General features: G+C 40.4%; 1 protein-coding gene across 2 annotated transcripts in view; it reads right to left on the bottom strand.

The window, feature by feature from the left end:
- clptm1l (CLPTM1 like) overlaps positions 1-13,435 on the bottom strand; it is a 31,122-nt gene that overhangs the window by 16,320 nt on the left and 1,367 nt on the right. Inside the window, exons 1-5 of one of the 2 annotated variants that reach the window (XM_072283382.1) lie at positions 11,686-11,994; positions 9,321-9,421; positions 4,012-4,201; positions 1,647-1,789; positions 359-437 (exon numbers count right to left, since the gene is read on the bottom strand). In XM_072283382.1, coding sequence (XP_072139483.1) covers positions 359-437; positions 1,647-1,789; positions 4,012-4,201; positions 9,321-9,421; positions 11,686-11,856 — 684 coding nt within the window. In that variant the 5' untranslated portion in view covers positions 11,857-11,994. Of the gene's footprint in view, positions 1-358; positions 438-1,646; positions 1,790-4,011; positions 4,202-9,320; positions 9,422-11,685; positions 11,995-13,435 lie in introns of those variants that run through there. The other variant, XM_072283383.1, reaches the window with a different exon arrangement.

Raw genomic sequence — 13,435 nt, forward strand, 5'->3', positions numbered from 1 at the left:
CGGATACGATAGGGTCTTTTAAGAGACTCCTGGGTAGGTACATGGAGCCGAGAAAAATAGAGGGCTATGGGTAACCCTAGGTAAATTTCTAAAATAAGTACATGTTCAGCACAGAAGGGCCTGTATTGTGCTGTAGGTTTTCTATGTTTCTATCTCAGTAGACAGTTAGGGAGCAGTGTACAAACAATTGTCTACTTTCAGCAAACGTTGTGGAGAATGGAAGAACGGGGCACAGGAAGACAAACTGCATGAAGCTTTTAGAATATTGTCAAAACTGTAAATGAGTATGAAGTCAAGTTTAGATATAAAGTGCCATAACTTGAGTCTTCTCGCTGACAATAAAAAAAAAGCAACTCACTTTCAAATCTCTCACTCGGTTACTCAGCTCATCAACAAACAGTATAGGAAGGTACTGCAGAGTCTTTCCATGTTGCATGCTGAAATACCAATCACAAATGAAGCATTTAGAAGTAGCACATTGATGATATAGATCTTAACCAATTTTAAAACTGTACTATTCAGCACGTTGTCGCTCCTAATTCTTCCCTCCATAATGCACCACCTCCAATTTTATGCATTATATTTAATCTGCCTTCAAGTTGTCCAGCACGGTCTAAATTGCAAACTGGCATCTAGGGACAGCCCCAAAACTGAAAGAACTTATGCACAAAACATACCAATACATAAAGAAATCTTACCCTTCTGTTAACATGTAACTTCTGAATCACTGTTATTGGTAGTATACTGTCAAACCAGCAGAACACTCACATGGCAATGACTTATCAATTTAGAGACAAGGAGAAAAGGCCCTGAAGTCCTCAGCATTGAGTACTGTCTACACGATAACTCAGGGCATTAGGTCAGGCAAAGATTTACCACCTGCCAACCTTCCTCAGCTGAGAAGCAGAACCATGTGGTAGAACAACATGGCATGAAATGTGTTCTTAGTGGGAGAAGCTACCAATATTCATAGCCAGGAGCAGCTGGAAAGCTCCATAACAGATGACTTGTTAATTTAAAAAATATTGATAAAGCTGCAGAGCACTGGAAAATCGTGACCTGCAACTCAACAATTTCTATCTTCATTTTCCTTCATAATCCAGAATGAACTCCTGGCAATATCTACCATGCTAAATGCCAGCATCTGCAATACATCTACTTTTGTTTCATCCATCTAGTTACCTTCAAGATAGCGAGAGCTTTGGTAATGTTATTATCCTTGGCGGAAACTACTGCTGATGATTTATTTAGCATCTCAGCCATGCCTTCTACTTCTAATAAGTGATCTTTTTCACTGTGTTCTCCTGATCTGTCACCCACCTGTTACAATCCGACAATTGTTTTACCATTAAAATGCCTGGTTGATTTTATTCCTTTATATCTTTGATTGCATTTTATACTGCATTTTTGTCAAATGATTTTTTTTCATTTCTTGATTGTGCTTTTTTTAATATTCAGCCTCATTCCCCTTTATATTAAAAAGCTGCTATTTTAAAACAAAAACTTGAAAACAAATCAAGTTTACAACATGTAATAACTTCAAGTTCGTCAAATTTTATTTCACTAACTAAATGGGCATGTATAAATGCACTTAGCAAGACTTAGCTTTTGACAGCAAGATGTATATTTTTCAAGTCTACACTTACAGCTTTAAATATCTGTGTACATCAGGAGGAAGAGCTGAGCCATCAAAAGTAAAGTTGTCAGCCATGATATTGATGGTGAGTCTTGATCTCCAGTGTGCAACAGGTCGGTCTGGAACTTTAGCGTCAGCAGGAGTCACTGTTTCCTGATTCAATGAAGAAAAGGTCAGAACTGATTCTACAAAATATTGTTGGTCTTGCTCATTCAACACCTCAGCAGTAACCTACTGCAGACTACAAAAAATTCTATGAAGTTGAAACCCTTAACATTAGTTACAATGAACATTATTATCAGACTCAGTGCACAATATCAATAACTATAATAATTCTGTAACTTATTAGGGGTAACAAGGATGAACTACTACAGAACTATTATACTTTATTATGTGTGCAAAAGAACATAAGACTACTTTTCACTCCCCCTTATTATAGCTCTTTTTTAGGACAACCAAAATATAGCTGGTATTTCTTGTTCACACAAACTGATAACTATAGCAACATCCCAAGAGTTCTTATGCCAGACTTGCAGATTTATATAATTGTGGATTTTTAATGGACACTTAAACACATATCAGGAAATATCATTTCATTATTTCAAAAATAATGTTTAAGCCCAAAATTCAATCACTCCTCACACAAACATTGGAATAGAGACAAATAGTCACCCACTGAACCAAAAGGAGATTGCTGCAGATGCTGAAATGCAAATTTTTTTTTAAAATGCTAAAACTACCAAGGTCAAGCAGCAAGAGTGCGAAGAGAAATAGGATTCTCCACAGAAGTTCATCAACCTGAATACTTCCAGCATTTAAACCAAGATTGCTTATTGTAGCATGTATCTACTGTAACATAACAAAGCTCCCCATCATGACCAAAAGTACAGCAAAATCAAGACGTTTTTAGAAACATATCATGTGGCTTGATAAACCAAGTGTTAGACTGAGTGCACGATACCCATTAATATCAAGACTCAAAAGGCAGACAGAAGTTGAGAATGGAAAAGTGGGCGGGATCTTGTAAGGTACGTGAGAACAGATGGGGGAAGGGCAGTAGAAGATTAAAGCTAACGATCGACGCAGAGAAATTTAATGGCAAGAATAACAATGTTAAACTTAAATTGATATAAAATGTTTGCTAATGTTTAGTAAAACAATGAAGGTAGCAGAAGTGTTCTGGAAACATTATTACTTACTTATAAAGAAAAATTGTGAAACCAAAATTGGAGAACTGGAAAACTAGAGAAGTTTCAACAAAAAAAAGTTTTGAAATTGACAGCTGGTGTAGACTCAGGATGGGATACTTTCAATCCAAGAGGGCAGTACTAGTGATGGACAGAATCTGAGAATTAAAGCTTTAGCTGAGGTTGAATAAGACACATCTATATTGAATTTGAGCAGGCATTCAAAAAAAAACTTAATGGGAGCAAGGAATTAAATTGGCGTTTCTAGTGGAAGCAAAACAGGATAAGTCTTGCTTGGTTTGAAGAAAGCAAAAATTTCTATTTCACCCTCAATCTGCCAGGAAAATGCTCTATCCATCCCTTTTATACTCAGACACAAGAAATTTTGCAGATGCTGAGAATTTTGAGCACATACACAAAATGCTGAAGGGAAAAGGGAGCCCTGATGAAAGGTCCTAACCTGAAACCTGAACAGTTCACTTCCCTCTATAGATGCCGCCTGACCTGCTGAGTTTCTCCAGCATTTTGTAATGTGCTGCCCATTGTACTGAGCAGAAGTAATGAATCTTCTGGGCACTCAGGATAATAACTGCAAAAACTAAAAACAGACTTTTTTTTATATAACAGAAGATACTGCATTGCTTTGATTATTTTTCAGCACTATGAGATGTTAAGACCTTAGAAATTAGAACAATGCAAAACCATTCACATCAGCAGTTAAGAAATATACATTCTAGGGGGAGAACATATTCTTGGAATAATAAGGCTAAGCATGTGATACGGTACAGCCTGTTTTGAAAATTTTATTCCACAGACTACACTTAATGCTACATTGTGCATCTGAGCCTTATCTATTATGCTGCAGAATGATTCGGGCCACTATGAAGTCAGGAATTGCACTTACTGCCAATGACAGGGATGTTACCATCAACAATAATTGGAAACAAGGGATTACAATTACTTGTAATGAATGATCCTGCATCTTTAACTATTTCAGCTTCTCAGCCTATTAATTATAAAACAAAAATCACATTTCTTTCTCAATATGCACCAGTTCCAAATTCATAAACTTCAGTAGCTTTCGGTCAGTTTGCTATTTCAGACCAATCAATAGTTGTCAACTTGAATTTATCTTTATAAAACATAATCATACTAATTCCTTTCTATCATATTTAAAGCAACACATACTTGGCTATTGGTCTCTCCAGTAATTAAGTTGATTTCCTCAGGCTTAGGAATCATATATGTTGTCAGGCGTCCAACGGCATACACATGCTTGCTGTCGTGCCAAGGTGGCATCCCAACGTGGTGCAGAAACAAATGAGTGTACAGTGTCCCATTGCTACGGGTTTTCTTTGGTAGTGAAACATTGACATCCCTTGTAAAAAGATATATAACAGAAGTTAAGTTGAACAATTCAAAGAAACAGCATATAGAACAAAGTACAGTACAGGAACAAGCCCTTTCATCCATATACCAACTTAAACTGCACATCTGCCTGCATGTTGTCTACTTCCCTCAATTTGCCATGTTTTTATAAACCTATCCGAATGCCTCTTACATGTTTCCATATCTACTTCCAAGGTATGCCTATTTTCATGCACATATTCCAAGCATATTTCAAGAACACAAATAAAGTGACTACATCCATAATAAACCAAGGTTGAGTTTCAATAGAGAATTCAAAATAAATCCAGGATATTGCTACAAAATGAAACTAAATCTGAATGAATATTAATTCCCTCTTATTAACTCAAATGATATTGACAGCTATTGTTAAAAGTAAAAAGGTGAGCAACTACCAAGTAATCTTGCATTGTCACACACAGACATAATTCTTTGTGCAAAAACAAATATTGAAAGAGAATACAAGCAGCTGTGTTCTTTGATTGGGTTTCATTTACTTTTCAAAGAGAAAAATGTTTTCTGATTACCACAGTTTCAGTTAGCCCAGAACTTTTAGACATAAATAAAGATGCATGATGGCCCAAGTGAACCTTGGCGACGTTCTGCAGGCTATGTACGATAATTGTAAATATTCCGCTTCTGAATTACTCTCACTGCAGCACGTAATTTGCCCTTAAGCAATGTACTTATAAATCAACTTAATGATCTACAGATTTCACCATGTTCTGAAGAATCTGGGGTACCAAGCAGGTATAGCATCTTAAAGCCAATGAAGGTTTATCACCATGTCGCCATGGCTGGAAGTGAGGCGGGGTGGGGGGGGGGGGCAATTCCAAGCCAGGCTGAAACATAGAGGGATGAGGCCCCCCTCTACCCAGCCCCTTGTTAGCAAATGTGCAGTCGCTGGAGAACAAAATTGAGAACCTCAGGGCAAGATGCTTTATCACAGAGAAATGAGAGATTATTGTGTCCTATGTCTGAGTAAGACATAGCTTTCTTCTAGCACACCAGACACTGCAATCAAGCTGGAAGGCTTCTCGATTTACCGAACTACTGGTTTGGAAAAGGACGTGTGTTTCACGAAAATTCTCGGTGCTCCGATGCTGACATTTTGTCGAGCTCATGTTTTCTGACCTCGAACACCTAATGGTCAAATATTGTCTGTTCTACTTACCTTGGGAGATCTCCAGAGCCCTGACTGCAGTTTACATACCACCAGTGGCTGACTAAAATCAAGAGCTTGAGAAAATGCATGATGCCGTCTCCAAACAAGAAACAATTCATCCTGACACATTTCAAATCTTAGTTGGAGACTTCAGCCAGGCTTGTTTGAAGAATCCCCTGCCCAATTTCCATCAGCATATAAGTTGTAGCACCAGAGATCCCAAAACACTAGACCACTGTTATACCAAGATAAGGAATGCCTACTGTTCCATGCCCAGACCACATTTTGTTCAATCAGATCACTTGGCTGTCTTTCTCCTACCTGCATACAGGCAGAGGCTAAAGAGCAAAGCTCCAGAGAGCAAGACAACAAAGAGGGAGGCAGAGGAGCAGCAACAGGATTGCATCAAGTCAGTGGACTGGGCCACGTTCAAGGACTCATCTGTAGACCTGAATGAATACACCACCGTGGTCATGACTTTATTAAAACAATTGGAAACAGATCTCACAGGCAAAGTGGCAATTCTGGACTAAACTCTCACATCCCCTGATGTATCTATGATTTATGTCTCTGAAGCCGAGGTACAAGCAGCGTTCAAGGGGGTGAATCCACAAAAAGCACTAAACACCTGTGCTGTTCGGCTGTTTGGAGTGTTCCTGAGATCTTTAACTCTCACTTTGGCAGTCTGAGGTAGCCACCTGCTTCAAAGCGGTGCATAAGAAGAACGTGTAACCTGCCTCAACGGCTATCGTCCAGTAGTACTTGCAGTACATCCACAGTGATGAAGTGTTTTGAAAGGCCGGTAATGAAACATGTCAACTCCTGTGTGAGTGGCAACTTGGATCTGTTCCAATTTGTCCACCAGAGCAATCGATCCACAGCAAAGGTGCGTATATTAGGATGCTCTTTATAGACTACAGCTCAGCATTCAATACCATCACCCCCTCAAAAGTAATCAATAAGCTCTAAGACCTTGGCCTTAATGCCCCCTTATGCAATTGGATCCTTGATTTCCTTACTTGCAGACCCCAGTCAGTTTGGATTGACAACAATATCTCCTCCATGATCTCCATCAGCACAGGTGTACCACAAGGCAGTGTGCTTAGTCCCATGCTCTACTCGCTCGACACTTATGACTGGGCGGCTAAACACAGCTCCAATACCATATTTAAGTTTGCTGACAACACCATTGTCATAGGCCAAATCAAGGGCGGTGATGAATCAGTGTACAAGAGGGAGATTGAAAACCTGGCTGACTGGTGCCAGAACAACTCAATATCAGCAAGACCAAGCAGCTGATTATTGACTTCAGGAGAAGGAAACCAGAGATCCACGAGCCAGTCCTCACTGGTGGTTCAGAGGGGGAGGAATCCAGCAAACTTAAATTCCTCAATGTTGTTATTTCAGAGGATCTGTCCTGGGCCCAGTAAACAAGTGTAATTACAAAGAAAGCATGGCAGTGCTTCTGCTCCAGGTCCCCAACCTGTTCTGCACTGCAGACCGGTTTACTATTGACAATATTCTTGCGGACCAGCCAACCCCGGGGGGGGGGGGGGGTAGGGTTGCCAAGAGTAGCAGTCAAATATGTTGTTTACCCCGAGAAAGACTACAATGAACATGAAGCCTTGCGCGGGCACCAGTGTGCACATGCGTATACGTGCCAATTTTTTCCTACAAATCGTTTTTGGCTATTCTGTTCGGGGGGGGGCGGGGTGTTAATCATGACCAGAATATAGGTGATAAGTGGCTAATACACTCAATTTCATTTCTAAAAGGGTTTATTTAACGAATTTAATATTAAACACACAGCGCATATTTTCCTCGCATGAATATAGTGATAAGTCAATTATTGGGGAGGACAGGGGAGCTTGAAGTAAGTGTTGAACGAACTTCCAGTAGAAGTGGTAGAGGCAGGTTCGATATTATCATTTAAAGAAAAATTGGATAGGTATATGGACAGGAAAGGAATGGAGGGTTATGGGGTGAGTGCAGGTCAGTGGGACTTGGTAAGAGTAGCGTTCAGCACGGACTAGAAGGGCAGAGATGGCCTGTTTCCGTGCTGTAATTGTTATATGGTTATACAAGTCACTTATAAGTCAATAGCATCATAACATTTTAAGTAACGTTTGGATATTAAACAAATGGCACATATTTTCCCCGTATGAACATATAAAATCACTGCAACATACCAATATCGCTGAATCAGTGGGAGCCCTGGGCTTGTTTCCCTGCAACAAGACGGTCCTATCGAGAGGTGATGGGGGACAGCGATACTCGAAGGGGGTTCCTTATGTCTAGCCTATTCCTCAATTTAGTTTTCGTTGCATTCATTGCAGAGATATGTTGGAAATGGAAGCAACGTTTTCAGTGCTTTTGTGGCTATCTCAGGATACTTAGCCTTGACTTTGATCTGGAATGCCGGCAGAGATGTTATGTCAAACATACTTTTCAGCCCACCGTCATTTGCAAGGTCGAGGAGTTGATATCCTTCCTGCGCTGACATGGATGACGTGCGGGTAATGACCTCACATGCATAATGGCTCAACAGTGGGCATGACAGGGAACGAGGAAAGGTTTCCTCGCGGCCCGGTGGTTGGGGACCACTGTTCTACTCCCTTAGGAGTATGCGAAGATTCGGCATAACATCTACAACTTTGACAAACTTCTATAGATGTGTAGTGGAGAGTCATTGCAGCCTGGTATGGAAATAGCAATGCCCTTGCAAGGAAAATCCTACAAAAAGTAGCGGATGTGGCCCAGTCCATCACGGCTAAAGTTCTCCCCACCATTGAGCACACCTACATGAAATGCTGTCACAAGAAAGCAGCCTCCATCACCAGGGACCACCCTCACCCGGGACATGATCTCTTCTCACTGTTGCCATCAGAGAAAAAAAGGTAGGGGGGCCTCAGGACTCACACCACCAGGTTCAGAAACAGTTAGTACCCCTCAACCACCAGGCTATTGAACCAGTGGGGGTAAGTTCACTCATCTTTACTTGCCCCATTACTGGAATGTTCTCACAACCTACGGACTCTTCACCTCATGTTCTCGATATCTATTGCTTATTTAAGAACTATTACTTCTGTCTTTTTTGTATTTGCACAGGGTGTTGTCTTTTGACCACTGGTTGAACACCCAAGTTGGTGCAGTCCTTCATTGATTCCGTTACAGTTATTATTTTATTACGGATGTATTAAGTATGGCTGCATGAAAATGAATCTCAGGTTTGTCTATGGTGACATATATGTACTTTCATAATAAATTTACTTTGAACTTTGAAAAAACTAAGTCCCCAACTCCATCAAATGCTACACAGCTTCAATCACCCTCATTTTCCAATCTACTGGACTTTTGCTACTTAATTTAAACAACTGTCAAGCTACCATTGAAGAGGGATGAAGGGAAAGTCAAAGAACAGAAATAATTAGATTTCCTTGACAAAATGCACCAATTCTGTTGGGCACAAAGGATTAGGATCTCCAAAAAAAAACAAGTTTTGTTAGTTGAGTCAAAAAATACACTGAGAAATGCAAAGGAGATTCAAAAGAAGCCATGCCTGAACATAGTGTGTAATTAATGACTGATCAGAGTTAACATCTGGACATAAGCTGTAACTAGCTGTTAACAACAAAGAAACACTCGGTACTGATTACATAGGCTCTGCTCCTCATAACCTAGCAGCACATCAGTAGATATGCAGCAGAGTTCTGTGAAATAACTAGAAAAAAAATACTGAATTTCATTTTCTGATTTGCAGCAACTTACAGGAAAGACCAAGGGAGTGAGTTGGAGCACTACCTTCTACATGTTTTGCCAGCCAACGCCACGTCTGAAGTACTCACAGCAATTAAGGTGCACTTTACAGGTTTCAAATATATACTGAAAATCCTAAAACGCATAACAGAACTAAGCAAGGAGTTACCTCTCAAATTTAGAGTTGACATCAAAGTGTTCGATATTCAACATAAGGTTTAGATTGGCTCCATCGGTAACACTGCTTTTTGTTGAAGTATAAATGCTCAGCTAAAATACAATTTCAAGACCATTAGCAAACCTTACAAAAACAAGTATACAGTACTATTATTCCTTAAAGACTTCAAAGTTGTGTATGCTCCTGAAAAAAACTTTAATTTTAACAGAATTTCAATTAGTTTTAGAAGCAATGCAACATTTTATACACAGTGCAAACACAGAACGACATAACTCCCAGTGACAGAAAAATTAAAACAGTTTTAATCCCTGCCATCACCTCAGATAACAAAACCATACAATTTTAATTCTACCCCAAATTATTAAATATTGGATACTGTCAGTTATAAATGTACTGCCTATCAAGTTTTGGATTAAAGTTTGGCCTAGCTATCCAGCAGCCTGTCAATCTCGAGATATGAACTTAAAGGCAGCAGGGGAAATTAAATTGTGAATGAAGAAAAACTGAAACATCTGATCTCCTAGCATTCTTTAAGGACGATCTCTCTGTCTACAATGAATGAGCAAAGTATATAACTGGATTTTTAAAAGAAATTTGGCAAGGTAACATACAAAAACCAAGTGATCACAAGAACCAGTTAAAGAGAAGAAGGGGGATAAATCAAGTTTTTTTAAGTGACAGGCTATTATTACTGGGTGGAACAAAGATCAGCTCTATGTGCTCTGCCACTTATAATATCTACTAATGCATCGGACGTTTTAAAAAAAAACTGTGATCAAGTTTGCTGGCAGTAACAAACAAGAAAAAATCTGCAGATGCTGGAAATCCAAGTAACACACACAAAATGCTGGAGGAACTCAGCAGGCCAGGCAGGATCAACTGCTGAGTTCCTCCAGCACTTTGTGTGTGTTACTTGCTGACAGTAAGAAAGCTAGGTGGGAAAAATGAATGCTTACAATAAAGGAATTTGGACATATTACGTGAGAGGGCAAGGCAGCAGCAGATATAGTAAAACATCGGGCATGTGTGAGATCATTCACTATTAAGGAAAAATAAATACTAAAAGAACATTTTCTTGGCATTAAGAACTAAATCATCCTGTGGGGAAAACATGGCCTCACAAAATAAGATTGATCCAAAGACACAGCATGGAATTCAGCAGAGGAATAGTATGATAGTCTTTACTGCAGAGACACTGGATTAAAAAATAAAATCTTTCTACAAACACAGGGCTTTAGTGAGACCATTCAAGAATGCTGTGTGCAATTTTTGCTTTCTAGCTAAAGAAAGATATGTCTGGAGGCAGTACAACATAAATTCAGTAGAGTGATCCCGACGATGAGGGTATGTCCTGTGAGAAGACTGAGTAATAAAGGCTTTTGCTCAATTGGAATTCAGATGTAATATACAAGGTAGATAGTTTGCCTTTTAGGGGTTGAGGTGAGAGAGGATAATGTTGCTTTGACATTGAAATAAAAAGGAATATGGGGATGAGACAGAAAGACCATCATTGAAAGAAAAGTTAGCTCAACCAACTACAGTGCTTCCATTATTGTGTCATGTTCCTATGGCCCAATCAAATTTCTCCTACTTAAAAAACATTTCTTGTTTGTAATTGTTACATCTTGCAGTTCTGATGTTTTTTTTAAATATTTGATTTGAAATGCTCGATTCTTCGAAAAAAGAAACTTGCTGTTTGGAAAGTTTGTTTGAAGTCTCCTGTTTTGACAAAACTGGCCAAGATTCCCATCATAAAGCTGCAGCTGTTATGATCTTTAAATACTGTACCATGAGTTCACACTAGTTGTAGAATCTTTCATAGTAGACGCTCTGGTTCTTTTCACCAAGTGGCACCTGCAGCTCCAACTGAGACAAGTGCAAGAAACAGACTTTAGTCAAAGCCTCTTCCTCAAACATCGAATCACTGCTCCAGACTTTCTTCAATATTTGAAGTCACCCAGCAGCAGGAAAATAGTCAAAAATTTAACTAGTTGGTTGAAAAGGTATTTTACTAGATTGGAAAAGTGATCCTACCTGATTTTCTTCCTCACAAATGACGGATTAGTAAACTTAGCAACAAGTGACCGCGAATATAAGTACAGTATAGCAGTCAGCACAAGCTCCTCGGGGCAAAACAGTTGACACCAAACGGGAGTTGATACCGTCCCTCGCTATTTCAGTCAACTTGATGGCTAATTTTCCAACCATATGCTGCAAACAAAACTACTTGTTTTTTTTAACCACAATCCATTTGCACCCTAACTGAAGGAACACGTACAATTCATAATAAAGGCTTCTGGTCGATTGGTGAATGTGGCAAGAAGATCGATGTGGATGGGAAAGGAGAGACACTGACCTGTATTCTAGGGTTCCCAGCTAGATATGGCTTAATGCAGTTCTGTGCCTTGGGACTGGAGCAGGGTTTAGTGTAAACTATGCCATACATCACCCAGCATGTGTGCAACACGTAGGCGACGAAAGCCACCACGATTAAGGTGGTGAAGGAGCTCGCCTTGAACCCAAACATACCGCCGCAGCTCAGGCCGACAGCGACTGCTACAACATATTACAGCGGCACGGACGCGGGTACAGACACACAGAGCGGGTCGGGGCTCCGAGCCGCACCGACGATGATCAGCGACCGGTCCCCATCGCTGCCTCGGGGAACCTTTCCGCCTGGATGTGACATCAGCAGCCGCCGGAAATACCGCGTGGCGAGAGGGATCGTTACATTCAAATCCCAGCACGTGGGCCGCTCCTCCGTTGTGCATTCTGGGTATTGTAGTTCCCTCATCCCCCGATATACTCTCCTATTCCATTGTCCCTCACTATTCTCTTTCTCAATCGCTATGTGGAATAAACAAGCTCTGTAGTGTTGTGGGGCCATTATATAATTGTATTCTTCTTAAGCCGTTGCTGGTGCCCATGGATGATTTGTTTCCGCTCCAGTTTGGTGGCTTCTGAGATGATTGGAAAATCTGATCTGGGACCTACTGTCATTGGCACATATATGGCAAGATGAAATGTTTGACGTGGTGGTAGTTTGGGAATGGCATGCTCTTTCTATCGTTTTCAATGTCTGCTGCATGATCTTAATGAATAGATTGATGGTTCTCAAGGCAACCCCAGTGGGCATCTAAACATTAGTCATGGGTTAGGCATTCCCAGACAGATGTTACACTTCTTCAAGGAGGTTTGAGAACATCCAGCTGGTAACCTCTCACTGTGGCCAAACTCAAGAGTTGTTTGACTGTTTCTTTTCTGATATTGGGCATTGTCCATGATTTGGCATGCTTTGCAGAGACAAATGAGTCTTGTTGGGGCCTTAATGATGGGGGAGTTGACTTGGGAGACAACATAGACGTTGATTTGATTTTCCTGACAGTGGATTGAGGATTTTACAGTTAGTATTAGCCACACTTCTCCACTGTTCCAAAGTGTCTGCCATATGTCAGAAACAAGCAGGAGAAGTGGGATCATGGCTGTCCCAGAACCAGGAGCTACATGTCAGGTTTTGATAATCATTTTTTCCCTCACACAACCAAAGGCTTTGCCAACTGAAGGCCATGGTGAACTTCTTCAATGCCTGCCTTTGTTGAGAGGTGGCTTCCAAGATACGGGAAGCAGTAAGTAGTCCAAGCTTTCTGGCCCTTCACTGTGGGAAGGTGGTAATCTCCAGGGACAGATTGTCAGACTACCTTTGTTCCTCAGACTCTGAGACCCGTTTTCTTCTATAATTTAGTGAACAGGCCAACAATGACTTAGAGCTCACACATATTGAAAGCATCATTACTGAACATTGAGTGCTTAGCCTGAAAATAAAACCCAGATGTGAGAGTTCAGAGTGTAAGAGACAAAACTCCAGCTATGGTGAAAAGTCCTACTTTCTCCTCTTCTTCCCTGCTCCATCCCTTATACTGTCCTCTTCCTCCAGTCTATCTTTGCACTCTGAGACTCATCTGCTATCCAGATTCCAACTCTGTCCCATTCAACATCCCTTCCCCTCAACTGCCAACAATATCCTCTCTCCTTTCAACTCCCCCCCCCCGTTTTTATTTAACTTCCGGCTCCCTATCTCTTATCTACTCCCCACTTCCTATCGCCTA

This window comes from Mobula birostris, chromosome 19 (genome assembly GCF_030028105.1).
Source record: "Mobula birostris isolate sMobBir1 chromosome 19, sMobBir1.hap1, whole genome shotgun sequence".
Lineage (NCBI taxonomy): Eukaryota > Metazoa > Chordata > Chondrichthyes > Myliobatiformes > Myliobatidae > Mobula > Mobula birostris.